This window comes from Scyliorhinus torazame, chromosome 18 (genome assembly GCF_047496885.1).
Source record: "Scyliorhinus torazame isolate Kashiwa2021f chromosome 18, sScyTor2.1, whole genome shotgun sequence".
NCBI classification, from domain to species: Eukaryota; Metazoa; Chordata; class Chondrichthyes; order Carcharhiniformes; family Scyliorhinidae; genus Scyliorhinus; species Scyliorhinus torazame.
This window is the reverse complement of record NC_092724.1, coordinates 156,202,827-156,229,938: the sequence shown is the minus strand read 5'-3', so window position 1 is coordinate 156,229,938 and position 27,112 is coordinate 156,202,827. Positions and strand designations below refer to the sequence as shown.

The window sequence follows — 27,112 nt, the reverse complement described above, 5'->3', positions numbered from 1 at the left end:
CGGTCATGTGTGCCCTGTGCAGCACCTTAAACTGTATGAGGCTGAGCCTCACGAACGTAGAGGAAGAATTCACCCTCCCTAGGGCATCTGCCCACGTCCCCTCTTCGATCTCCTCTCCCAACTCCTCCTCCCACTTACCTTTCAACTCCACCACCGAGGCCTCCTCCTGCATCACCTGGTAAGTTTCCGAGATCTCCTCCCCCCCCCCCCCCCCCCACCCCCCTGAACTACGAACAGCTCGCTCTTCCCCATATTGAGCTTGTACCCCGAGAAGTCCCCGAATTCCCTAACGATCCTCATTATCTCTGGCATTCCTCCCACCGGGTCCGCCACATACAGCAGCAGGTTGTCCGCATAAAGCGACACCCTATGCTCCTCCCCAGCTCGCACCAACCCCCTCCAGTTCCTCGACTCTCTCAGTGCCATAGCCAGGGGTTCAATCGCCAGTGCGAAGAGCAGGGGGGGGGGGGGGGCGGTCTCGTCCCTCTGTGCAACAGGAAGTACTCGGACCTCCTCTTATTTGTGGCCACACTCGCCGTCGGGACCTCATACAACAGCCTAACCCACCTGACAAACCCCTCCCCAAACCCGAACCTCTTCAGCACCTCCCACAGGTACCCCCACTCTACCCTGAAGGTTTTCTCAGCGTTCATCGCCACCACTATCTCCCCCTCCCTCGCCGGCATCATGATAACGTTCAAAAGCCTCCGCACATTCGCATTCAACTGTCTCCCCTTCAGAAACCCAGTCTGGTCTTCATGGATGATCTGCGGCACACAATCCTCAATCCTCGTGGCTAAGACCTTTGCCAGCACCTTGGCATCTACATTTAGCAAGGAAATCGGTCTGTAAGACCCACATTGCAGGGGATCCTTGTCCCGCTTCAGGATCAAGGAGATCAGTGCCCGGGACATCGTCAGGGGTAAAGCCCCCCTCCCTTGCCTCATTAAAGGTCCTAACTAACAGCGGGCCCAACAGGTCCATATATTTTTTATAGAACTCAACCGGGAAACCGTCCGGCCCCGGTGCCTTCCCCGCCTGCATGCTTCCTATCCCTCTGATCAGCTCCTCCAGCCCAATCGGGGATCCCAGTCCCTCTTCCACCTTTGGAAACCTCAATTGGTCCAGGAAACGGCCCATCCCTCCCTCCTCCCGGGGGGGGGGGGCTCGGATCGGTACAATTCCTCATAGAAGTCCCTGAAGACCCCATTGATGCCAACCCCACTCCGCACCACGCTCCCTCCCCGGTCCTCAACTCCCCCGATCTCCCTAGCTGCGTCCCGCTTCTGAAGTTGATGCACCAGCATCCGGCTCGCCTTTCCCCCATACTCGTAGACTGCCCCCAGGGCCTTCCTCCACTGCACCTCCGCCTTCCTGGTGGTCACCAGGTCAAATTCGGCCTGGAGGCTGCACCTGTTCCTCAACAATCCTTCCTCCGGCTCTTCCGCATACCTCCTGTCTACCCTCACCATCTCCCCCACCAGCATCTCCCTCTCCCCCCACTCCTTGTGGGCCCTAATGGAGATCAGCTCTCCCCTCACCACCGCCTTCAGTGCCTCCCATACCAGCCCCACTCGGACCTCCCCGTTGTCGTTGGTCTCCAAGTAACTCTCTATACTTCCTCGGACCCGCTCGCTCACCTTCTCGTCCGCCAACAGCCCCACCTCCAAGCGCCACAGTGGGCGCTGGTCCCTCTCCTCCCCCATCTCCAAGTCCACCCAATGCGGGGCGTGGTCTGAAATGGCCATTGCCGAATACTCGGTATCCTCTACTCTCGCTATCAACGCCCTACTCAAAATGAAAAAGTCGATTCAAGAATAAGCCTTATGGACATGAGAAGAATGAAAATTCCCTAGCCTCCGGCCTTGCAAATCTCCAAGGGTCCACCCCTCCCATCTGGTCCATAAATCCCCTCAACACTCTAGCCGCCGCTGGCTTCCTACCAGTCCTAGACCTGGAGCAATCCAGTGCCGGATCCAACACCATGTTAAAGTCTCCCCCCATTATCAGGCCCCCCACTTCCAAGTCTGGGATCCGAACCAACATACGTCGCATAAAACCCGCATCGTCCCAGTTCGGAGCATACACATTGACCAGTACCACCCTCTCTCCCTGCAACTTACCATTATGTACCTACCGCCATTATCTGCCACAATGCTCGACGCCTCGAATGACACCTTCTTTCCCACCAAGATCGCCACCCCTCAATTTTTGGCATCTAGCCCAGAGTGAAACACCTGACCTACACACCCTTTCCTCAGTCTTACCTGGTCTGCCACCTTCAGGTGTGTCTCCAGGAGCATAACCACATCCGCCTTGAGCCCCTTCAGGTGCGCGAACATGCGGGCCCGCTTAACCAGCCCATTCAGCCCCCTTACATTCCAGGTTATCAGCCGGATCAGGGGGCTACCCGCCCCCCTCCCCTGCCGACTAGCCATGACCCTCCTTGGCCAGCCACACGCCCGCACCCCACAGCGGCATACCCCCCCGTCTAGACCCACCCCCCCCCCACTCGCTCCAGCTCCTCCTTGAATATAGCAGCAGCAACTCTATTCCACCCCAGCCCCCCACCCCCGGCTAGGACCCATCCTAGCTGGTTAACTCCCCCCATTGCACTTCCGCAAGTCAGCTGACCCCTGCCTCCCCTTCGACTCCTCCCATTGTGTGGCACACCCTCCTCTCCCGTTATAAACGCAGGAAACAATCCTCGCTCGCTCGCTCCCCCCCCCCCCCCAAAGTCTTCGGCGTGGGAAAAAAGCCCACGTTCTCCACCTACCAGGCCCCGCCACCAACCAAAACAGTGCCCAACCCGCAAGAGAAAAACACAGAAAAACAAACCCAATACAATGCAAAGCCCCCCCCGGAACCAAAAATAGGCATAACATATCCACCGCAGTCCCCAATCGCCCATCCCGACCCTCAGTCTGTGTCCAGCTTCTCGGCCTGAACAAGGGCCCACGCCTCCTCCGGAGACTCAAAATAATGGTGCCGGTTAGGTAACCCACAGTCGCACCGGCTGCAACTTGCCAAACTTCACGCCCTTCCTGTGCAGCACTGCCTTCGCTCGATTGTACCCGGCCCTCCTCTTCGCCACCTCCGCACTCCAGTCCTGGTATATCCGAACCTCTGCGTTCTCCCACCTGCTGCTCCTCTCCTTCTTGGCCCACCTGAGCACACACTCCCGATCGACGAACTGATGGAACCGCACCAGCACCGCCCGCGGAGGCTCGTTAGCCTTGGGCATCCTCGCCAACACTATGCCCCTTCCAGCTCCAGGGGCCCCTGGAAGGACCCCGCTCCCATCAGCGAGTTCAACATGGTGACCACATAGGTCCCCACGCCCGGCCCCTCCGGGAGACCCAGAATCCGCAGATTCTTCCGCCTCGACCGATTCTCCATCTCCTCGAACTGCTCCTGCCATTTCTTGTGGAGCGCCTCAACCTTTACCGCCAGGCCTAAGATCTCGTCCTCATTGTCAAGAGATCTTTTGTCGAGCCTCTCGGATCGCCAGCCCTTGGGCCGTCTGTGTCTCCAGCAGCTTATCAATAGAAGCCTTCATCGGCTCTCGCAGGTCCGTTTTAATCTCTGAGGCAGCGCTGGATACCCTCCTGTTGCTCCTCCGCCCACTGCCTCCACACTGCCTGGTCTCCGCCCGCTGCCATTTTGTCCTTCTTTCCTCCCTTCTTCGAGTCCACCACCACCTTTTTTGTCGCCCCACTCCTAGTTAAAGCCATTTACTGACGGGGAGCTATTATTAACTCCTTCCCACACGGGGAAATGTCAAAAAAGTGCCCTTGGGGGCTCTGAAAAGAGCCCAAAAGTCCGTTTTTGCAGGAGCCCCCAAATGTGCGACTTAGCTCCGCATAGCCGCAACCGGCAGTCTCGAGAGGAAATCCTTTTGGCAGTGTTCGCTTCATCAATCTACCCCAAAAGTCTGTGGAAACTCCTGAAAAAGGTCTGAGAGTCCGTTCCAGACGGGAGCTGCCGAATGCGCGGCCTACTCCTCCATGGCCGCCACCGGAAGCCTCGTCCCCGCTTCTTCAATGGCCTTGGTAGATCTTTTCACAGTTGTTCCCTCTGCTGCTAGAATTCACCTTTAATAAAGGCCCTCAAGTCAGCTTGCAGCCTTTAAACTTGCCCTTCCCCCTCCTGCCTGCTGGAAGAGGCTTTGTTTATCCTGCAGTTACAGACAAATCTTTTACTCTTTCTGCCGGGTCTGGTAACCAAGAGCCCAAAAGTCCGTTCCAAGCGGGGGCTACCGAACATGCGATCTAGCTCTGCATAGCCGCACCCGGAAGTCGAACCCTTCAATCTCAAATGCATATTTTTTCCATATTCATCCAGGCACAGATCATCCTGCCACTATCCAGACACAGATCACCCTTCCACTGTGTGAAACAGTCAATAGGCAAGTATTAAACTCAAAATTGTTTTCAGATACTCATTTCCCAAAGTGCTAAACATTTAGCAGGCATTTATATTGTGCACTTACATCCACTCTGAGACATCATTACAATGAGTCAAGCTTCTTCAAATTCACTAAGCAATGCTCGTGTCCTTCTACTCTTTTGCAGCAGAATGTTGCTTCTAATTTGTATAAACAGACTGTTACCGCTCCATGCTTTTGTACCATTCTACTGATCTGCAAATTCTCTTTTTTCACTACTTCCCCAGGGTGATCCTTTAGATTTCTTCAAACAGTTCCCTGCTTCACTAGAAGCAGTTTGTAGATGATTCAACTGTTAATTTCAGGTGCAACTTGGGAGCATTTGTTGCTTCTTTCCCCTTTTAAACAGCTCTTTCCTCACCTCAAACCCTGCTAAAAATACTCATTTTAACCAGATGTCATTTTTCTTCTGGCAGATGCTATTTTTTGTTTTAACTTAAAATTTCCAGCATTTGAAGTTCCCCTTACCCCATTTTACTGTACCAAGTTTTTTTAAAAAATAAAAAGTGCTCGAATCAACATGGTTAGCCCAAACATCCAGTGACAGCTACATTTACTGTGAAACGCAAACACTGTAATGTTAATATTTAAGGAAGGGTAATCTTGCCCCACATAATGAACAGCTCCACACAATGACTTACAATAAAATATTTCAGCCTACTCACATGCTGAACAGTGGACACGGATTTCACTTTTTGCCCTCCTGCAAGAATCGGAGTTTGTCTCGGTGAACTGGGTTCGTCTTTCCGACGGACCATTAATGTTGTACCCGAGCCAGACTGATAACTGGTCAGATGTGCATTTTGGACTGCAGGCCTATAGTCAGGAGGGTGGTAAGGAGACTGCAATGGAATAGCAGGTCGAATGGGCTCCCCAAGCTGTAGGGCATTAGTGTTTAATTCAGTGGAATGATTTATGGAAAGCATGTTATCAGCAGACCCTTTTAAAAAAAGAGATAAAGTATTTTTTTTTAAAAAAACGCTTGTCCAGTACAAAAGATAACATACACTGCAACAGCAATATTTGAAACAACACCCATTAAGTTAAACTGCTATGTTACTCAATTGTAGTGGCAATTCACACCACAATAACTAGAAAACTTATTAGAATATGCAGTACTTAAGACTTGGCCTTCCACAACATTCTTACGAGTATTGGCATCGGATGGAGGATGGGCATTTTCAGCAAAGTGCAAGGGTCTATACAGGATAGTTGAATTGGCTAGTCTTGATAGAAAATAGAATTCTTAAGGGGCTTGGAGTAAACGATGAGAGGATGTATCCTCTCTGGTCTAGGACCAAAGGGCATAGTCTAAGGGGTGACAATTTAAGACTGAGATGAAGTGCTCGCTTCGGCAGCACATATACTGAAATTGGAACGATACAGAGAAGTTTAGCATGGCCCCTGCACAAGGATGACATGCAAATTCATGAAGCGTTCCATATTTTAAAAATAAGACTGAGATGAAAAGGATTTTTTTTCTCTCCAAGGGTTGAGTATCTTTGGAACTCTGCCACAGAGAGCTGTGTGTATATTTAAAGATGAGGTAGATAGGTTGTTGATCAGCAAGGGAAGGTTATGGGGAAATGGTAAGAAAGTGAACCCGAGGAACGTCGGATCGGCGATGATCCTATTAAATGGCAGAGCAGGCTCGGGGGGCCAAATGGCTTATTCCTGTTCCTACTTCTTATGATTTTAATATCTACACAGTCCAGTACCGTGTACCAGGCTTAATGCAGTCCATCATTTCACATGTGCGCTGGCAAGCAGTGATGGATGAAGCACACTAGACCCTTGTGGGAGTGCACCACTAGCACAGTGATATCGGTGGGGGGGGGGGGGGGAGAGAAAGAGCTTGGAGCAGATACTCAAGGTTCATCCCTCAGATTGCCATCCAAAATCTTGGCCGAGAGCTTGCCTGACATCCAACAGCATTTTCTGTCTGTTTGACTTGGCCCCGTGACCTCTAGCACCAAACATTTTTGCCCACTAATTTGCTGAAAGAGCAAGCTGATAAACTGTGCAGTAAGGGATGGAGAATCTTAACGAGCAACTAACTACGTATCATCTTATCCAGGTTGAAGGATTGAAAAATAAATAGTGGCAGTAGATGTAAATTGAATGAATGTGTTTGAATTCAATCTCAAATCAGGTTACGGAAAGAGAAATAGAAAAAGATATACAAGGATATTGGAGATCTGTAATGTTAACTTTTCCATTAATTAATGTCTGGAATTTTACTAGAAAGACAGGTCCTTGCATCTGCTCCTGACAATCATGTATTACAGCTATGGATTGTTATATCTGCATTTCAAAATGTTGGGTATTACCAGTAACTGACTTCAAATAAATATTATCTAATGTAATTAGAGAAAATAATGGGTTTAAATAATGATGTCAAATGCTTCAATTGCAACTTGTAAGCATCAGACTGCTTTTGGGTATTGTTGGTACAGCACTCTAGCACTAAATAAAAGATCCATTGCTACACCTCAGGTGACTAGATTTATACTGGATGAGCAGGTTTAATTTATGCTTCATTCCCCTAGAGATAGAATGTCCTTAATAAAAACATAAAATGCTGCAAATACTCAAACAGCTGAGGCAAGAGAGAAACATCATTAATGTCTCAGGTCAATGACCTTTCCTCAGAACTGGAAAATTTAGAGATGTAAACTTTTGTCCAGTACCTTTATGCATTTCGTCCTTTAATTAATAAATTCCTTCCATTCATCCTATCCATCTCTTTTTGTTCTCTCTTCCCATTGCCACCTTTTCCAGTCTCTGCTTACTTAAAACAAGTTTACATCTCTTTTCCAGTTCTGATGAATGGTCATTGACATGAAAATTGGGTGGGGGAAGTGGGGGATTTCCAGCCGTTCTTGCCAGTGAGATCTTGTGGTCCGATGGTGAAATCCTGCTTCGGGTTTCCCGGTGAGGTTGGGGGGAGTTTATCTCCAATTATCTGTTTCTTTTGTATTTAAGAGCATCGGCTATATTTTGCTTTTATAATGTCCTTACTTTTGCCCAGAAAACAAGTGGTCAGGCTGTTTTTAAAAATATATAAATTCAAGAGTACCCAATTTACCCCCCCCCCCCCCCGGGGCAATTTAGCATGGCCAATTAATAATAATCACTTATTGTCACAAGTAGGCTTCAATGAAGTTACTGTGAAAAGCCCCATGTCGCCACATTGCGGCGCCTGTTTGGGGAGGCTGGTACGGGGAATTGAACCTGCGCTGCTGGTCTTGTTCTGCATTACAAGCCAGCTGTATTGCTCACTGTGTTAAACCAGCCCCTATATTCACCGACCCGGCGCATCTTTTTGGGTTGCGAGAGTGAGGCCCACGCAGACATGGGGAGAATGTGCAAAATCCACACAGACAATGACCGGGGCCTGGATCAAACCCGGGTCCTTGGCACCATGAGGCAGCAGTGCTAACCACTGCGCCCCCAAGGCAGCCACTGGATTCAAATTCATAAACTTCTGAACAAAAATTATTAGAAGGTTTCCATGCAGGCAGAAGAATTATTTAATAAAACAAAATAAAGTTGCCATCCATATATAGGACTGGATGAGCAGGTTTAATTTATACTGGATGAGCAGGTTTTATAAACAAACATTTTCCTACATACTTCCTGGTTTTAGCATTTCTTCCCCATTAGTGTCAGGTATTGTGGTAAAATCAGAAGGAAAGGTCCAATTTTTTCCTTGGTCCAAGGTCTTCATCTTCTGCTCCGATTGCTTCTGATAAAATTGAGCAGGCAGGTCTCAAGAAAGAAAAAGGCAAAATGAGGACTAAAAACAAATTGTTCAAGTTTTAAAGTTTCACTGGAGACTCCAATAAAAAGGTAATAGTGGAAATAGGCAAAGCAATGTTTTCTTTAAATTCAAATACAATTAAATTTCTAATATAAAAGCACATGGTAATGCAAACATAGGCCTCTTATAGGCGCGACACAGTGGTGTAGTGATTGGCATTGTTGCCTCACGCCTCCAAGTACCCGGGTTCGATCCCGGCTCACCGTGCGTGTGGAGTTTGCTCATTTTCTCCTAGTTTGCATGGGTCTCACCCCCACAACCCGAAAGATGTGCAGGGTAGGTGGATTGGCCATGCTAAATTGTCCCTTAATTGGAAAAAATGAATTGGGTACTTATATTTTAACATGATTAATCAGTTATTACCTGTACTCTTTCTGTGGCTGAATGTACAAGCAGATTCACCAAGCCGGATGAGCTCATTGGTGGATTCAGATCCATCTTCATCCCAGGTGGGAACAGAAGATGACGAGCTAGATTAGTTAAAAATAAATATCCTTTAAAATAAATGAGAAAATACCGATCCTAATAACGTCTACATTCATACAAGTTTGAACAACCCATTAAAAATATTGTCGGGGTGTTGGTTAGAGGTAGCAACAATAGCAAAACAAACTTGCGTTAATATCAAGTTATCTAATCCTTGGAACTCCCCAAATTACTTCACAGTCAATCAAGTTTTGAAATGCTATCACCATGATGACATAACTTGGAATTGCTTTGTAGTTATGTGTTGGATTCAGTTGCACTAATTGCTCTTACAAAAGGCAAGAGCTTTTATTATCACTCATGATGACCTGTTCCAAGGCGGCACAGTAGTTTGCACTGCTGCCTCATGACAGGGGACCCAGGTTTGATCCCAGCCCACTGCTCATGTGGAGTTTGCACATTCTCCCCGTGTCTGCATGGGTCTCACCCCTACAACCCAAAATGTGCAGGGTAGGTGAATTGGCCACGCAAAATTGCCCATTAATTGGGGGTGGAAAAAATCAATTGGACACTTTAAATTTACTTTAAAAGAATGATGACCTGTTCCAACCACCTACTGCCCACATTTCGGCACACCATATGGAACATTTTTTCTGTGCAAGATCTACCAGCAGACATCCTTTGGGTCAAGGAACGGGAAACACAGGAAATCACTAACAAGTTCCTTGTGACAAACCCCATCTGTCAAATGACATGGTTTTGAACTGCGAGGGAGCGTGGGTCTCACCCCCACAATACAAAAAGATGCTTCTTGTTCCAAATTAATTCAGTCATATCTTTCAATTCTGGAAACATGTTACTCAAGTTCTCTATAAAAGTCAAAAAGTACTCTACGCTTTTGATGAAGGTGTTCCTGCTCCAGGTACCCTCCCTTTGCATGGGTTCCCAAGTTCCTCCTGAAGTACACCTCTGATTACAGATATTGCTTCACTGGACAGCAAGTCAGGATCACCTATTTTAAAATATAAAATTCTATTTGAAAGTGGAAGAAATAAAAAGTTAAACTGTGCAGTTTTTGTATTTACCAAAATATCACGGTAACACAAATGTTTTTTGTTATCTCTTCTCTGCCAATTTTATCCTCTCCTCCCAAAAGGAATTATCTTCATGCTAAGAAAAATTATACGCAATCTTGTCATGCTTTGGTTTAGTACATTACCTGACTGGTCACTATTAACATGTGAACCTTGACAGATTATCTTGAGATGGTGCATTACAGCTGGGCACTTGGTCTTGTATTGTGCATAAAAAGGTTCTCATGCGAGTTGTTGGTTAGTAACAGAGCAAGAAGCATGACCAATTTTCCACTTCTTAAGCGGTGCATTGAGGCCAAGTGTACCATCCCTTTTGCTGTCTCCACAGAAACCTGGGGCGAGATTCTCCGACCCCCCGCCGGGGGCTGGCGTGAATCCCGCCCCCGCTGGTTGCCCAAGTCTCCGGCACCGGAGATTCGGCAGGGGCGGGAATCGTGCCACGCCGGTTAGCGAGCCCCCCCCCCCGCGCGATTCTCTGGCCCGAAGTCCCGCCGCTAAAATGCCTGTCCCGCCGACGTAAATTAAACCACCTACCTTACCGGCGGGACAAGGCGACGCGGGCGGGCTCCGGGGTCCTGGGGGGGGGGGGGCGATCTAGCCCCGGGGGGTGCCCCCAAGGTGGCCTGGCCTGCGATCGGGGCCCACCGATCCGCGGGCGGGACTGTGCCGTGGGGGCACTCTTTCCCTTCCGCCTCTGCCACAGTCTCCACCATGGCGGAGGCAGAAGAGATTCCCTCCACTGCACATGCGTGGGAAGCTGTCAGCGGTCGCTGACGCTCCCGCGCATGTGCCGCCCGGAGATGTAATTTCCGCGCCAGCTGGCGGGGCACCAAAGGCCTTTTCTGCCAGCTGGCAGGGCGGAAATTCGTCCGGCGCCGACCTAGCCCCTCAAGGTTGGGGCTCGGCCCCCAAAGATGCAGAGCATTCCGCACCTTTGGGGTGGCACGATGCCCGTCTGATTTGCACCGTTTTGGGCGCCAGTCGGCGGACATCGCGCCGTTTCCGGAGAATTTCGCCCCAGATAACTGACCTGTGCAGATTGGGGGTCAAATCTTTTTCATGTTAATGTGGTTACTTCCAAAAACAAGTAGCAGGGCAGAGAGTAAAGAAATAGTTAGTAACCCAACTTCTGGAACTGCAGCTAATGGCAAAACTATAAGTAGTATACTGGTTAAACCAAATAGCAAATAAAGCATCAGCGCTGAGGGCATGGTCCAATTAAGAGTTCTATAATGAAATGAAATGAAAAGAAAATCGCTTATTGTCACAAGTAGGCTTCAAATGAAGTTACTGTGAAAAGCCACATTCCGGCGCCTGTTCGGGGAGGCTGTTACGGGAATTGAACCGTGCTGCTGGCCTGCCTTGGTCTGCTTTCAAAGCCAGCGATTTACTAATGCACAGGGTTCAAGCAATAAACTGGATGAGCTGCAGCTGCAAATTGAACATTACGATGTAGCAACTATTAGAGACAGGCTGCAGGATGGTTGGACTGGGAACTAAATATACCTGGTTATAAAGTTTAGATGAGGGACAGGGAAGATGGCAGAAGGGGTGGAGTAGCCTCACTGATTAGAAATCTATCACCCCAATGGTGAGGGAGGATATAATGAGGGGAAAAGCATCCAGTGGAGACCATATGGGTGGAACGGAGTAACAAAAAAGGATCGAAAACTGTAATGAGTGTTTTGTATTGACCCCTGGTAACAGTTGAAGTGTTAGATTGTATAAATGCAGACATTAGGCAAGAGTGAAGCAAAGGCAGTGTGGTATTAATGGGGGATTTTAACTTGCACATAGATCGGGAGAGGCAGACAAGCACCCATCAGAAAGGTAGTGAATTTCTGGAATGTTTCCAGGATATTTTCCTGCAGCAATATTAGATTTAGTTATGAGCAATAACCCAAATTTAATTAGTAGCCTAACTGCGTGAACATTTATCAAATAGTGATCACAACATGATTGAATTCAGTGTAGAATTCAGTGTAGAGTAACGTTTGAAAGTGAAAAAGTATGATTCAGAATTTTAGACTTGGGTAGGGCTGACTTTAACGGGATGAGACAGAGATGGTCTACGGTAAGCTGGGAAGATCGACTCATGGGTCAAATGACTGCAGATCAGTGAGGAATATTGAAAGAAACATCTAACAAGATACAAAGCGACATACCCCCGAGAGGAAGGAAAAGGTTCCACTTCACAAAAAAAACAAAAACAGCCACGGACAACTAAAGAGGTTAGGGAAAGCATAAAACTAAATGGCTAGGGTGACACAGCGGTCAGCACTGCTGCTCGATCCCAGCCCACTGTCTGTGTAGAGTTTGCACATTCTTCCAGTGTTTTCGTGGGTCTCACCCCAACAATCCCAAAAATGTGCAGGGGAGGTGAATTGGCCATGCTAAATTGCCCCTTAATTAATTGGGTACACTTTCTTTTTTAATATAAATGGCTACAAAAGTACAATAGCACAGATTGGACGGACGAATGGGATAGATACAAGACCAGCAAAGGGTCACAAAGCAGCTTGTAATAGCTACAAAGAGGAATTATAAATGGAAACTTGCAAGGGACATCACAATCAGCAAGAAGAAATTTTATACTTGTTTAAAAGGAAAGTGGGTGGTCAAGAGCAATAGATAAAGATAAACTATTCCAACTGAATAGAAAAACTAGGGGGCATAGTCTAAAAATTTAGGGCGAGACTGTTCAGGAGAGATGTTCAGAAGAATGTCTTGGCTCAGGGTGGTAGAGGTTTGGAACTCGCTCTCACAAACAGCAGTTGTAGCTAGAACAGTTATTTTTAAAGTCGGAGTCAGATAATATCTTTGCTTAATAAAAATCGAAGGGATATGGGCCAAAGGCAGGTACATGGAGTTAGACCACAAATCAGCCAAGATTAAATGGCAGAACAGGTTCAGGGGTCTGAATGGCTACTAGTGTTCCTAATGCAGCAACTTCCAAATCACAGATTTGAGGAAAATAGCTGTGCACAAATCTTTGACAGTAAATACCTGAAAACAGAATATTTCATCCAAATAAATAGCAAAGTACAAAGGTGCAGGATTTCTGTAAATCAAGAATTATTGCATAATAATGTGGAAAAAATTTTGGAGCAATTATTAGTTTGCATTTAAGCAGATGGTACAGGAGGGACGAATGATGGAAACAGTAGGTGGAACCTGTACCACAAAACTACTACCTGTATGTGATGCCCCAAAGACCATCAGCAATTTAAAAAAAAAGATATTGTGCTCAACCTTAAAAATCAAGATCTAGGATGCACGGTGGTGCTCAGCAATTACAAAAAGCTTTGGCAAACTGGCAGATGCCAGGTACAGCACTGAAAGGTCATTTGGTCCAACTAGTCATTGCCAGTGTTTATGCTTCTAACTTGCTATTTCATACCCACCCGAGCAAAACTTCACAAAATAGGTTAACTCCCTTACTGATGTCTCTGTTACAGGAGAAACCTCTTCAGATCATTCTCGATCAGATGCCATGCTACCACTACCTTCCAAGGAGGAGGAAGACAAACCTTCACAGGATACAGCATTACTTCCTCTCTCTGCTCTAAGCACCATTGCAGATTCTGGCACCTCAGCAGGGATTATAGTGTTGTACTGACTGTTGAGGGCACTTCACACTCTCACGTGCAGCTGCCAGACAGAGCCATTGAGTAGACCTCAGTCAGTCAGTTGGGGTTATTCAAAGTCAGATGATGAGCCTTTGGAGTCATCTGGAAGCAGATGCTGGATGTCCAGTGCAAGGTCCAAGAAGATTTGGTATACGGGAAGGGTTGCATACTCTGGACTGGACAGTAGAAGTGTCCATCCAGGCCATATGCCACATGATCATCCACTCTTTGGAGTGCCAAGCTTCCTTCAAACCATCTGGTGACTGTCCTAGACAGTCAAACCAAGACCATTGCAGACACAATCGTCTGTGTGTACAACTTTCCATACATTTGCCCTAAATTTGATGCCAGGGCATATGGGGAACTGAGAGCTTGAGCACTAATTCCTATAACCTCACGGTTGGCAGGAAAGACGAGATGATCCTCGAGGCGGAGGATGAACAGCATCTGGAATCACCTCTCCGGTCACTTCAGATGGGGTCCCCTACGTCCATTCACCACTGGTAGTCCTAGAGTAATGCCAAGGCAACCGAAGATTCGCCTGCCTCTCAGCAATCAATTGGGTCATTAACCTTAATTGCCCTCTTAATTGACAGTTACACAACAGTAGCAGGATTCCAACCTTTAATAATAATCTTTATTAGAGTCACAAGTAGTCTTACATTAACATTGCAATGAAGTTACTGTGAAAATCCCCTAGTCGCCACATTCTGGCACCTGGTCAGGTACAATGAAGGACAATTCAGAATGTCCAATTCACCTAACAAGCACGTCTATTGTGACTTTGTAGGAGGAAACTCACGCAGACACAGGGAGAACGTGCAGACTCCGCGTAAGCAGTGCCCCAAGCCAGGAATCAAACCAGAGTCCCTGGAGCTGTGAGGCAGCAGTGCTAACCACTGTGTCACTGTACCGCCCAGCCCATCTACCAATGTCACCTGACATCATAACGCATCTCTGGACACGCAGGAATGCTTGAGAGTTTGTGTCCAAAGTAAAAATAATTATCTGGCAAAATAAAAATAGTAAATTTCAGATGCACGAAACACCAAAATAGTTTTCAGAACCCAATTCATTCATGAGACGTGGGCATTGTTGACTAGGCCAACATTTATTGCCTATCCTCAATTGCCCTCAGGATACTGGTGAGCCGCTTTCTTGAATTGCTGCGATGCATGTGTGGGTACACCCATGTCGTGAAGGGCAATTACAGAAAGTACATCAGCAAGCCAAGGTTCAAATCAATGTGCCATTTTAAAGTTAAGCAGATTGTGACAACTAATTAGTGATTAAAGCGAATCATTTTGAAGATTAGTCAAACTAGGAAACTGATAGTTGTGCTTGGTTTATAAAACCACAGTTACTTACCATGTTGAGATGAAGCCTCACTTATTTGTTCTGTGAGATATTCTAGCAAGCCATCAAAGATTTCTAACAGATTACGTATACTTTCTTTGTCATTCTGAATAATATTCTCTCCTGGGCAAGGGAGGGAGAGGGAAAAAAAGGCACCAAATTACACAAATTAATTTAGTCAAATGATTTCAGCATCACCCTCAAGTTACATTGTTATGTACGTGGTTCTAAGCAAGCATACTAGCTCTCACAAACATTACTTGGAAGCAATTGTGCAGGCAGAGCCTTGTACATTTGTTTCAGTGTTGCCACTAGTGCTATAAAAAAAAAATCAGCCTGGAACTCAAAACAAATTCTGAACACCCACAGCCTTAACACTTGAACACAACATAAAACACCCAAGCTCTGCATACAAAAGAAGCTGAACTTTGTTTCAAAACATATTTTCCATTTTGAGACAGAAAGTTGCCTTTTTTTTTTTTAAATTACTCACCAGTTATATGTGACAAACTGATTTGTAAGTAGTCCAAAGCCAATGAATCTATCACTGCCTGCACATTATGGGCATCGTCTTCCTGACTTTTGGGAGTATCTATATAATCTGTAACAGATTAAAAAGGTTACATGTAAAATTTCTCATTAAGTATAGCAGCATAGCATGCCACCTTTGAAACTATTATGGTGCCGAGCAGGGTTTCTTTATTACAAATGATCAGTTGTGACTCAAATTATCAGTTGTGACTCACTTACCTGGGACCTTTTCACCAAGAATAGCTTTATAAAGGGCAATAAATACACCTGCGTCACATTCACAGAGCTTTGTCATCCTCTGATTAATGTGGCACTTGTGAAGAAGATTATTGGCAACAGCGATCCAATCTACAACGAGGGCCAGAAAAAAAAGAGCAAGATTAGATTTTAATATTTTTTGTGGTAGGCAAGCCTGCAGACAGAGAGACAGATTACATTAGATTAACAAAATGAATGGCATGTATAATTTTCCATGAGAATATGAAGTTCACTGGGCCAAGTATATTTTTAAATAATGTAACCACACCGAGACCAGGAAATAAATAAATTTTAAAATGAATGACATCCTCTGAAGCACATATTTATATTCCTTCGCTGGTTCTTTAAGAAATCAAATCAGCATGTGGCGTAGTGGATAGCACTGGGACTGCGGCGCTGAGGAACCGGGTCACTGTCCGTGAGAATCCCAACCCTGGGTCACTGTCCGTGTGGAGTTTGCTCATTCTCCCCATGCCTGCGTGGGTTTCACCCCCACAGCCCATAGATGTGTATGTTAGGTGGATTGGCCACGCAAAATTGCCGCTTAATTGGGGAAAAAAAATAATTGGGTACTCTAAATTTATTTTATTTTTTTAAAAAAGAAATCAAACTTACAGATATCAAGCTAGAAACTAAATTTCCAACGTTTAGTGTTCTTTAACATAAAAACAATGCATGGTGACCCTACAAACAGTGAGTCAGTTTTACTTTTCTGGCCTACTGATCTTTGACTTATTCAAAAGCCTCACGCTATGCTTCAAACCAAATACTTGATAATTCACAGTTTCAGTTTGCTCTATATGGAGACTAAAACTTAAAATGGTAATGGGGCTCATGTTAATTACTGAAGCCCAAAGAAGAGGGGCTTGGTGTCACCGAGGCTTTGGGAGCCTTCCCCACACAGGTTATTCCAGGATTTCAACTGGATAAAAACCAAGTGATTTACCAGCACAAAGATCTGCCACCTTAGCCAACACAAGAGCACTGGTTTTTGTGTTATCTGAAGCGGAGTGAGAAGAATCCAGTCACAGTAAGAAGCTCTCAGTCAACGTTTACACCTCCAAATCCTATCAATGTGACTAGCCAGTCAGCTAAACTAGGCCCTGGAATTTCTGTAGCATTGCCTGGCTCAAATTACTAGATTATGAAAGTTCACTGCACCGCACCTACAGGACTAAAATATAATCTCCCAAGAGTAGGCATGTCCACTTTGACTCAAAATTAACCTCCAAGGCAATGCCTATTTTCTAACCATTCCAATTAAATCGAGGCGATGCCTATTTCCTAACCATTACAATTAACATTGGAAGTCACACTTGAAATACGAGGAGAAAGGAATGGGGAGGCTGTCCATTACATCCAATCTCAAAACCGAGAGTCACCATCTCCTCACATACTTGCAAATGATGATCTGTTTCATTCTTCAAGTTAACAACTTCATCTTCAATATAGATATCTTCAAAATAGACAAGAGTGCCTTCGGAATTATTTGCCTCCATAACATATCATTCATTCACTCCCATAAATCTTTTGCCAACATACTATGCACAGGATTTGATTTCTACAAAAGACGATTCAGTTCGAATCTTAAAACTGTGGAACTCAAGAACAATAAGCTGACTTTTATTTTTTGAACATGAACACATGATTTCCATCTCCCACCACTGCCCAGGATTACGGAGTTTTCAAACTCATTTGTTTGTAATATATTCCACACATCTGGTGCATCACATTAAGTGGCCCATCGGAAGTCTCAAGAGGCAGGAAGGAGAGTCAAGATTTTGGGTGGGGGCTGATGGCAGTGAGTGGTTGTGGGTTGGGTAGGAGAGTCCAAGTGCAAGAAAGCTTAATGTGTGTGGTAGACTGGATTATTATTTTAAGCATGATTTGCCAAGTTATTTGACTCCTTGGGAATGGGCGAGTAAGGTCTCAAGGGTTAATTTTTGCTTCAGGTTCATCCAACAACTCATCTTTGCTTTCGTAATTGGTCTCTCCTAACCTATCCTTGGCCACTAATCACCCATCCCAAACCCACATCTTGCCTCTCCTCTTCCCCCCGCTTCTGCTATCAGATGGGCTATTTATTTATTTATTTTTTAAATACAAATTTACCGAATTACTTTTTTTTGCCAATTAAAGGGCAATTTAACGTAGCCAATCCACCTACCCTGCACATCTTTGGGCTGTGGGGGTGAGACCCACGCAAAAACAGGGAGAATGTGCAAACTCCACATGGACAATACCCAGGGACGGGATCGAACCTGGGACCTCAATGCCGTGAGGCAGCAGTGCCAACCACTGTGCCACCCAAGATGGGCTAATCAAAGAAAAAAAAAAGCATCACTTGAATTGAGAATAGTCCCTAATGAAATATCAATATCTTCTATCTGTATACATTTCCTGTTGTCATACTTTTGTCATACACCTGGGTAATAATGGCAGAAGTATGTATAGCAGCAGCTGCAATTCAGCGAGTCACTCAGTGCAGCACTAACAGGGGTGCCATATTTTCAACAAAAATTTGAAACTAAGGCCCTGTTTGCTCTCTTGGGTGGACATAAAAGATTCCAAGGCATTACTTAGACGAATAACAGGGGAGATATTCTCCTGCCCTGGACCAATATTTATCTCTCGATCGACATCACCAAAACAAAAATCTAGTTATTATTGTAGCAGAAATGGAATTAATAACTATTACACATCATCAGTGATGTCAGGTCACATCATCATTAGAATGTAGAGAGTTGAGCTCTGCCAGGAGTCTTGTGGTATCAATCCCTGTACATAATTAATAAATGTTTGGAAGTTACCAAATGCCTTTTCCCCCCCCATAGTCTGTGAACACTTCATGGGACTATCTCTGATAATACTTCAATTATCATAATTGTACTTCCTAGGGTCATAGAAAGGTTCAGAACAGAAAAAGAGGCCATTTGGCCCATCTTGTCCATGCCAGACCGAGGTCACCCAGGTGCCCTTTCGAATCCCATCTTCCTGCACCTGGTCCATTGCCCAGTAGCTTAGACATTAAGGTGCAGATCCAGGTACCTTTTAAAAGAGTTTAGGGTCTCCGCTTCTCATATTCCCTCTGTACCTTCTGCCACTTATCTTGAATCCACATCTTCTGCCACTTATCTTGAATCTATGTCCCCTGGTTCTAGAATTCTCCACCAAGAAAAACAATTTTATTCTGTCCACTCTATCTCTTCCCATCATAATTTTGCACACCTCAATTAAGTCGCCTCTCAGTTTTCTTTGTTCCAAGGAAAATAACCCCAACCTATCCAATCTCTCCTCTCCACTGCGCCACCGTGCTGCCCTTTGATCCCTTTTTAAACCACGTTTGTATTTCTCCGGTCCTCTGGTACCACATTTGCATTTATCCAATCCTCCGATACCTCCCCGTCTCTTTGAGGATTGGAAAATCATCCTCCAAACATCTGCCATTTCCTCCCTGACCTCCTTCAGTCGCCTCAGAAACAATCCATCTGGCCCTGGCGACTTATCAACTTTCAAGGATTTCAATCCTTAGGGTATTCCTCTCTCTATGATTATCCCATCCAGTATCTCACAATGTTCCTCCGAGACTACTAGACCTACATCATCCATTTCCTTTGTAAACACGGAGACAAAATTTAAAACCCTCCCCACAACTTCTGCATCTGGACACAAGTTTCCCTCTTCATCTGATAGGTCCCACTTTGGTAAAACATCTTTGGGCTTTCTTTAAACTTTACTTGCTAATCTTTTTTCATGCTCTCTTTGATTTCCTTTTTTGACTTTGTCCCTGCACTTTCTACACTCGTCTAGGCTATCTGCAATGCTTAGCTCTTTCGGCTTATTATTTGCTTTCTTTTTCTGTTTGATCTTCCCCTGTATTCCTCCAGACAACTGGGGGGGGGGGGGGGGTCTAGATTTGGCAGTACCACCCTTATTTCTGGATAGGACAGGTCTACTTTGTACATTTAGGATCTCTCCTTTTAGTGCTTCCCACTGGTTTTCCACAGATGTATTCTCTAGCAATGCTGGTCAATCCACTTCAGCCAAGTTTCTTCCTACGTGAAAATTAGTTGCTTCCATTTCAGCAGTAACTACACTTTTGAGAAAGTACTCAATTGGCTGTGAGGTACTTGGAGCATCCAGAGATCATTGCAGGCTTTATATAAATGCAAATATTATTCTTCACATCAGTAGTTAGTTTACTTACTCATAGATCAGTATTCCCAGAATAGATGACATTGTTGTTCATGCAAATTATATCAGCCCTTCCAAGTTATGTGTATGGTTTTATTTTAAATTAATCTTTAAATGTTGAACTGATCTAGAGTCATTCCTTATCCATCTTTGATTTGCAGATTCCCAAATACAGACATTACTTAGGCTGGCAGTTTCCCAAATTGTATCTACTTCTTAGAGGTTGACATTTACTCTGGGCTCACAATCTATCCCATACCTGCTTCTTCCTCTCATGGGCAAGGGTTTAATTAAATGCAAAACTTGGAATGCACAGGGCAGGATTGGCAGGAGATGGAGGAACATGCAAATTACATGAAATGCAATAATCTTAAGTGCCAAAATTAAGAGACAAACCAACAAAAGCTGAAGAACCACGTAAAAGCAGCACACAAGCAAGACTGGCACGTACAGGTGTGTTGGGGGCATGGGCAAGACAAGCAAAGAAGGGGAAAGCAGAAGAAGAAACACTTATACAGCATCTGATTTCAGGACATCCCAAAGTGCAAGGGGTAGGATAAACAACTTACCAATGTGTAAAACATTCCTGGTTTGTAGCCAGGGGCAGAATCTACTTCTGTAATTGGTTTGAACAGTGGGACCAGAACTGCACAGCACGTCCACTCAGAGGTGGAATTGTGTACAATCTCACAGTAGCCAGCCAATTAGATATGCAGAGGGGAGTACCTTGGCCAATCATAAAGGAGGAACAGGCAAGAAGTTGCAAACATCATGGGGTCAAATCTCAAGAGCACCATACTTAAGCATCATCAGAGCATTCCATGTCATCCAGCAATATCAGTTGAGTAGTTTGAGAGGAGTTTATAATCCTTGGAATTGCTGCTTGGAACTGCAACCTCCCATCTTTAACCTTCCCATCATCCTTGACCCTCCCCCATCACCATTGACTATCATTCCCCCTGTCACCCCATCACCCAGCCCCTCAACACACTTAAGCTACCCCTTGTGACATTCTACCCACCATCCCTCATCCTTGACCTGCCCTCTACTTCCCTCATCCTTGACCTGCCCTCTGTTACCCTCGACTTGGGACCTCACCAATAAGCTTTCCCTCTTGTTTCCCATGAGCCTATGTAGGGTTTCCACCTCTCTCCTTCGGTCAGCTATTCTCTGTTCTTTGCCCCTTTACAGCTGCCACCTGATCTCAATGCACCAATGACTTCCCTCTGCGGAGTCAAAAACACTTCCCACACAAATAAAAGCAGGCCCTACTCCAGTTTAAATCGGACAGGAATACCACCTCACATGCTGCTCGCCACTTTTGACCAGTCATGAATCTGAAGGCACACGTTACTTAGTTGCTGCATACTTAATTCCAAAGCTACATTTTAATCTGCCGGTTGTATTTGATGAGTATGCAATTACATACATTAAAAAAGTGGCTACCCCCCTTAGGAAACACAATCTGCCCTCAAGTCTGCCACCAGCTTAATAACCAACTTTCATTCCGCTGACATTTTGCCTTCTGTTCATTTAAGGGAGGCAGTGGTGAAGTGGCATTGTCACGGGACTAGTAATCCAGAGACGTAGGGTAATGCTCTAGGGGCCTCGGTTCAAATCCCACTATGCTGGAATTGAAAGTCGAATGATGACCATTGGCAATTGTCATAAAAACTCAGAAGGTTCACGAATGTCTTTTAAGGAAGGAAATTTGCCATCCTTACCTGGACTGGCCTATATGTGACACCAGATCCATGGAGATGTGGTTGACTCGCCTCAGTTCACTCTGCAAGCCACTCAGTTCAATGGTAATTAGGGGTGGGCAACACCCACATCCCCATGAATGAAAAAGTGCCCTGGCTCACCTTGTTTCCTGTTTCCTCCCCCCCCCCCCCCGTGGTTCACAAGATTTCACCCTAGGTGAGCCCATATGGTATAGTCACTGTGACAAAATGGGAAACGTGGTTGTCAATTTGCGAAAGAAGTCCACAAACATGAATGAAATAATAACTGGATAATAGTCTGCAATGTGTAGGTATAAATATTGGCCAGGACAGTAGGGAGGAATTCCTTGCTTTTCTTTGAATAGTCAAGGGAGTGGTGTTTTAATGCAGAGAGTAGCAACCCTGCCTCTGATACAGAAGCTTTGGGTTCAAGTCCCACTCCAGGATGTCATGGCCAAGGAAGGAGTGTTCATAAAGTGGCCAAAGAGTCAGAGTATCAACTTGCAAATCCTTCTAACATAAACTAATGACATGCACTAAGAGCAGGAGACATTCCAAGATCAGCCACGTGATGAAAATAAATTGGAACTTCCATCACTATGCATAATTGCAGCCTATGTTGCCACAGCGACTCAGGTTCCTTGGGGAACCAGTTGACTGGACAGTCAGTGTGGATCACATTGGTGCTTGTAAGGATCCTCCTATTTAAACCTGGTTTCCCTGGTGTATTCCTTTATCTTTCGGTTATTCTTTGCTATTATACCTTTTGGTGCTTGGACAGTTGCCGAGATTTATGCCTTTCGGATGGGCTACGGTTTTAATTTTTAAACGATTACTGAAACCACCCCGGCAGATGTTCTATTAGGTCCGGCCCAGTGGAGGGTGTTCTGCAGAACTCAGACAGACTCCATTTTGTAAAGGGAAGCACATTTCTTTTGATATAGGCCTGGAGAGAATCTCCCTCTCCTGATGAACAACTTTTGATTAATAAGGTTGAAGAGGCAGTTTCTCTCTCTCTCTGCCTGTGATTTAGAGAGCATTCTACAGCCTGCAGGTTCTGGTTGGAGACATCATTAAGAGATCCCATCAGCAGAGAAGATCGCAGTGGGTCAGACCTGCCTTCGGGCAGAGAAGAGGAGGAACTTATGTCCATCTGAGAGCACAGACAAGGCCTCAGTTTGTTACTATTCCCTCAGTAGTGCAATGGAGTGTCAACCTAGAAGATTATGACGCCAAGTATCTAGAGTGGGACTTGAACCCACAACATACTAATACAAAGGAGAATTTCCACACTGTCAAGGCCAACACCCAATTTAATTAAAAGACTATAGAGGATGAGTGCAGTGTGTCATCGGAATCCTTTTCCCCCCTAAATTTAGAGTATCCAATTCATTTTTTCCAATTAAGAGACAATTTAGCGTGGCCAATCCACCTAACCTTCACATCTTTTGGGTTGTGGGGGCGAAACACGCAGCAAACAGTGGGAGAATGTGCAAACTCCACACGGACAGTGACCCAGAGCCGGGATCGAATCTGTGACCTCGGCGCTGTGAGGCAGCAGTGCTAACCACTGCACCACCATGTCGCCCTTTGTCATCGGAATCCTAAATTGAAGTCGCTCCTGTGTACTGATGTTTCAAACAAACATTTTCAGCAATTTTGTGGCAAAGTTCATTGTTGCTAAAAATGACAGCAACTGAGCTGTTCAGGTAAATCAAGCCATGTAAACAACATAATAAGCATGTGCTTGGTTTGCCTCATGGTTTTGCCAAATACAGGAAAGGATAAAATCTAAATAAATCATTCTAAGGATTAATGATTGTCACAATTACTGTAAATTAAGTAATACAATCCAGTTGAAGGCAGGAAATGATAGCCAACATTTATATAACACTACACAGATGCATTGCCAAGCATCTTTCCCATGCTGATATTGGTTAAGCCCTGGAAACAAATCAACTCACTGCCCTGAGGCTTGTGAAAAATGTTACCTTAGCACCCGGTGTGCTCTAGCTATCGCCATATGGAAATGGTCATTGACCCTTAGAGATTGTTAATGTTAGGGTCTTGTAGTATATTCACTATACTACTAGGATAGGTGCTTAATTCGCATACTGCCACAAGAATAACTGCCACAAGAATAACCATAAACCTATGTAGATTTTGTTTTTAATTTGTATGAATATTAAAAAGGACCATTATGCTTTGGAAGGGATAGTAGAAATGGAAGAAGTTAAAGAGAACTAATAGGCAAGATAAACTATGAAGTATAATTAAAAGAACTGCAGAACAGCAGAAGCAGCATCATTCCCAAAGGAATCAAGACTAGGTGCTTGAGTAATGCCAAGATGATGGCTGCAAAGCAATGATTGGTTGAGAGAAATTTAGTGGCTCGAGATTATAAAAAGATATTTAAAAAGGAGGGGGGGGTGGGTAAAACAGATTGAAGATATTGACGACTCCAAAGATGAGGCAGGGGTTCAAGCTAGGGAAAGAAGGTACTTTTATACAAGACTTAAACAGGGTAATATATCTCTTAAATTATACTAGTGTTTGACTAGTTTATAATGTGTGTATCATTTTTGCTGAAATGATACCAATATAGTATCTACTACCAACATGGGTCTACAATGAATCATTGTTTGTCAAAATGAAAACCCAAGAAGACTACACCTTAAAATGCCCAGATCTCCTTTTTCCACCCGCTTCAGTAATTTCCCATATTTATAGAGGGCAGCGCGGTAGCACAGTGGTTAGCACTGTGGCTTCACAGCGCCAGGGTCCCAAGTTAGATTCCCTGCTGGGTCACTGTCAGTGCGGAGTCTGCACATTCTCCGCCTGTCTGCACGAGTTTCCTCCCACAGCACATTAGGTGGATTGGCCATGCTAAATTGCCCTTAGTGTCAAAAAGGTTAGGAGGGGTTATTGGGTTAGGGTGGAAGTGATGGCTTAAGTGGGTCGGTGCAGACTCGATGGGCTGAATGGCCTCCTCCTGCACTGTATGTTCTATGTATACGCATGTTTGGGTGGCATGGTAACAGTGGTTAGCACTGTTGCTTCACAACACCAGGGACCTGGGTTTGATTCCCGCCTTGAGTCACTATCTGTGTGGAGTCTGCTATCTGTGCGGAGTCTGCACGTTCTCCACATGTCTGCATGGGTTTCCTCCAGGTGCTCCGGTTTCCTCCCACAAGTTCCGAAAGACGTGCTGGTTAGGGGAATTGGACATTCTGATTCTCCTTCATTGTATCCGAACAGGTGCTGGAGTGTGGCGATTATGGGATTTTCACAGTAACTTCATTGTCGTGTTAATGTAAGCCTACTTGTGACATTAAAAAGATTATTATTATTCAGTATTCACCCTGCCGACATGCATAACACAGAACTTTTCTAAATTAATCTTCTTTTGTCGGCAGTACACAATCCCCCTGCACATCTACATTGGTCTATAAAAGCAACACAAGAATTAGGAGGAGAAGACCATATGGTCCATCTTTCCTGCTCTGCCATTCATCATTGATTTTGGTTTTCCACTGTATTTTCCCACCTGCTCCCTATATCCCTTAATTTCCTGAGAAACCAAACAGCCATCTAACCCTGCCTTAAATGTATTCATGGAAGGAGCATTCAGAACCCGGAGTGAAGTATTTTTCCTCACCTCAGGCCTAAACGATTGGCTGTTTATATTGAGACTATGCCCCTGTTTTAGACTCCTAAGCAAGCGAATACAATCGGTGTCTACCCTACTACCAAGCAGAATTTGATTTGATTTAATTTTTTGTCACATGTACCAAAGTACAGTGAAAAGTATTTTTCTGCAGCCAAGGGAACGTACACAGTAGACAAATAATCAACAGAGTACATTGACAATGATTAGTTAGTGTGGAACAAGGGGCCAAACAAAACAAATACATGAGCAAGAGCAGAATACGGCGTTGTGAATAGTGTTCTTACAGGGAACAGATCAGACAGTGGGAGAGTCGTTGAAGAATCTAATAGCTGTGGGGAAGAAGCTGTTCCTATATCTGGATGTGTGGGTCTTCAGACTTCTCATGATGGAAGGGTCTGGAAGAAGGCAAAGCCTGGGAGGGGTCTCTGATAATGCTGTCTGCCTTCCTGAGGCAGCGGGAGGTGTATACAGAATTAATTTGGGGGTGGCAAGCTTGTGTGATGCGTTGGGCCGAGTTCACCATACTCTGCAGTTTCTTACGATTTTAGGCCAAGCAGTTGCCATACCAAGCTGTGATGCAGCCGGATAGGATGCTCTCTATGGCACATCTGTACATTTTGTAGTTTAAATAAGATCCACTCACATTCTTCTAAATTGCAGAGAATACAAGAAGCAATATGCTATAACATATCCCCCTGCTCCTTTTTTAAATGTTTCTATAGATATAGCACTTAGGGCAAAGGAGATCAAAGGATATGGGGAAAGCGGGATTAGGCTATCGAATTGGTTGATCAGGCACAAATATAACGAATGGCCTCCTTCTGCCTGCTCCTATTATCTATGTTTCTATAACAATTTGGAGCTCCATCGTTTACATCCAAATATTTTAGCTCCTATTATGTATATATCAGGCTCCATAAATAAAATCGCACTAAGGTCAATCGGAGGTAGGGAAAGATAGTAACCGAAGCATTGGGGAGGATTCCTGGAGAATGCAGCCCAGCTAGAGAATATGCTGCGACACAGATCAGCACTTTTGATTCGACAACACGGAAAGGCAGAACCCAGAAGAGAGTCGATTTCAATACGTTTAATGTGAATAAAAGTTTCTTTAGAGTCGTTTTTGACAACACATTAATTTCCTTCAGCCACATTAAAAAAAAACTACAGGGTGGGGTGGGGAAAACAGCGAAATAAAAACTAGCATGGAAATGAAAGTGGGAGTGCAGAATAGGAGAGGCAATTGGCACCTCCAGCACTGGACAGGTTGTCGGATTTGATTAAGAGTTATGCTGGGGCCACATCTTCCCCGCCCATTATTTTAACCGCCTCGGCTGGCGCCTCCAAAACAAGCTGCCGGTGCGGTTGGTTACCTTGACACTTTTAGCTAACTCAGTTGGCTGGGGGTGTGATGCAGAATGGCACCGACCCCCAGGCGGGTTGCAGGGCCTTTCTCAAGCTTATACACACCTTATTTTAAAGAGAGGGCGAGAGCAAGCTGCCCTTTAAGGGGGGGGGAAGAGAGTAAAAAATAAACATTTCCTGGTTGACACAACTCGACAATCCCTGGAAACAATTAAAAGGACGTGGCGGGGTTTTGATAAAAGGGGACTGGGGAAGTTGGCAGTGCTCCTGCTGGAAGACAAGTCAGTCAAGACGAACCGACCTCTCTCCTCCTGGCTCTCCATCCTCCCGTCACACGGCGCGATTCCTTCCACATACACCCTCCTCCTTCACCGGAACGAGCGGCTGCTTAGGGCGATTTTAAAAAGGCCAATTCTTCTCCTCCCCGCGGGCTGCCGACACTTGGCCCATCGGGCTGTCAATCGGTCGGTCAGCTCACTTCCATACTCACTGGGCCCTTGTGCATTTAAACCGTCTCTCGCCGCCGGTTGGCCGCCCGCGCGACGTCACCAACCGCCCACCGGCGGAACTGCGTCACCAGCCCCAGTCCCGCCCC

The 27,112-nt window shown here is 45.3% G+C and overlaps 1 protein-coding gene and 1 non-coding gene across 3 annotated transcripts in view; one reads left to right on the top strand and one right to left on the bottom strand.

Annotated features, from left to right (window-relative positions):
• LOC140395660 (centrosomal protein of 95 kDa-like) overlaps positions 1–27,082 on the bottom strand; it is a 54,222-nt gene extending 27,140 nt beyond the window's left edge. Inside the window, exons 1-8 of one of the 2 annotated variants that reach the window (XM_072483700.1) lie at positions 26,819–27,081; positions 15,526–15,654; positions 15,269–15,376; positions 14,788–14,898; positions 9,591–9,708; positions 8,634–8,740; positions 8,084–8,218; positions 5,113–5,387 (exon numbers count right to left, since the gene is read on the bottom strand). In XM_072483700.1, coding sequence (XP_072339801.1) covers positions 5,113–5,387; positions 8,084–8,218; positions 8,634–8,740; positions 9,591–9,708; positions 14,788–14,898; positions 15,269–15,376; positions 15,526–15,654; positions 26,819–26,840 — 1,005 coding nt within the window. In that variant the 5' untranslated portion in view covers positions 26,841–27,081. Of the gene's footprint in view, positions 1–5,112; positions 5,388–8,083; positions 8,219–8,633; positions 8,741–9,590; positions 9,709–14,787; positions 14,899–15,268; positions 15,377–15,525; positions 15,655–26,818 lie in introns of both variants that reach the window. The other variant, XM_072483701.1, reaches the window with a different exon arrangement.
• On the top strand, positions 5,790–5,896 carry LOC140395800 (U6 spliceosomal RNA). Its single transcript, XR_011936314.1, has one exon. It is a non-coding gene; the product is annotated as a U6 spliceosomal RNA (small nuclear RNA).
• Positions 27,083–27,112: the final 30 nt, after the last annotated feature.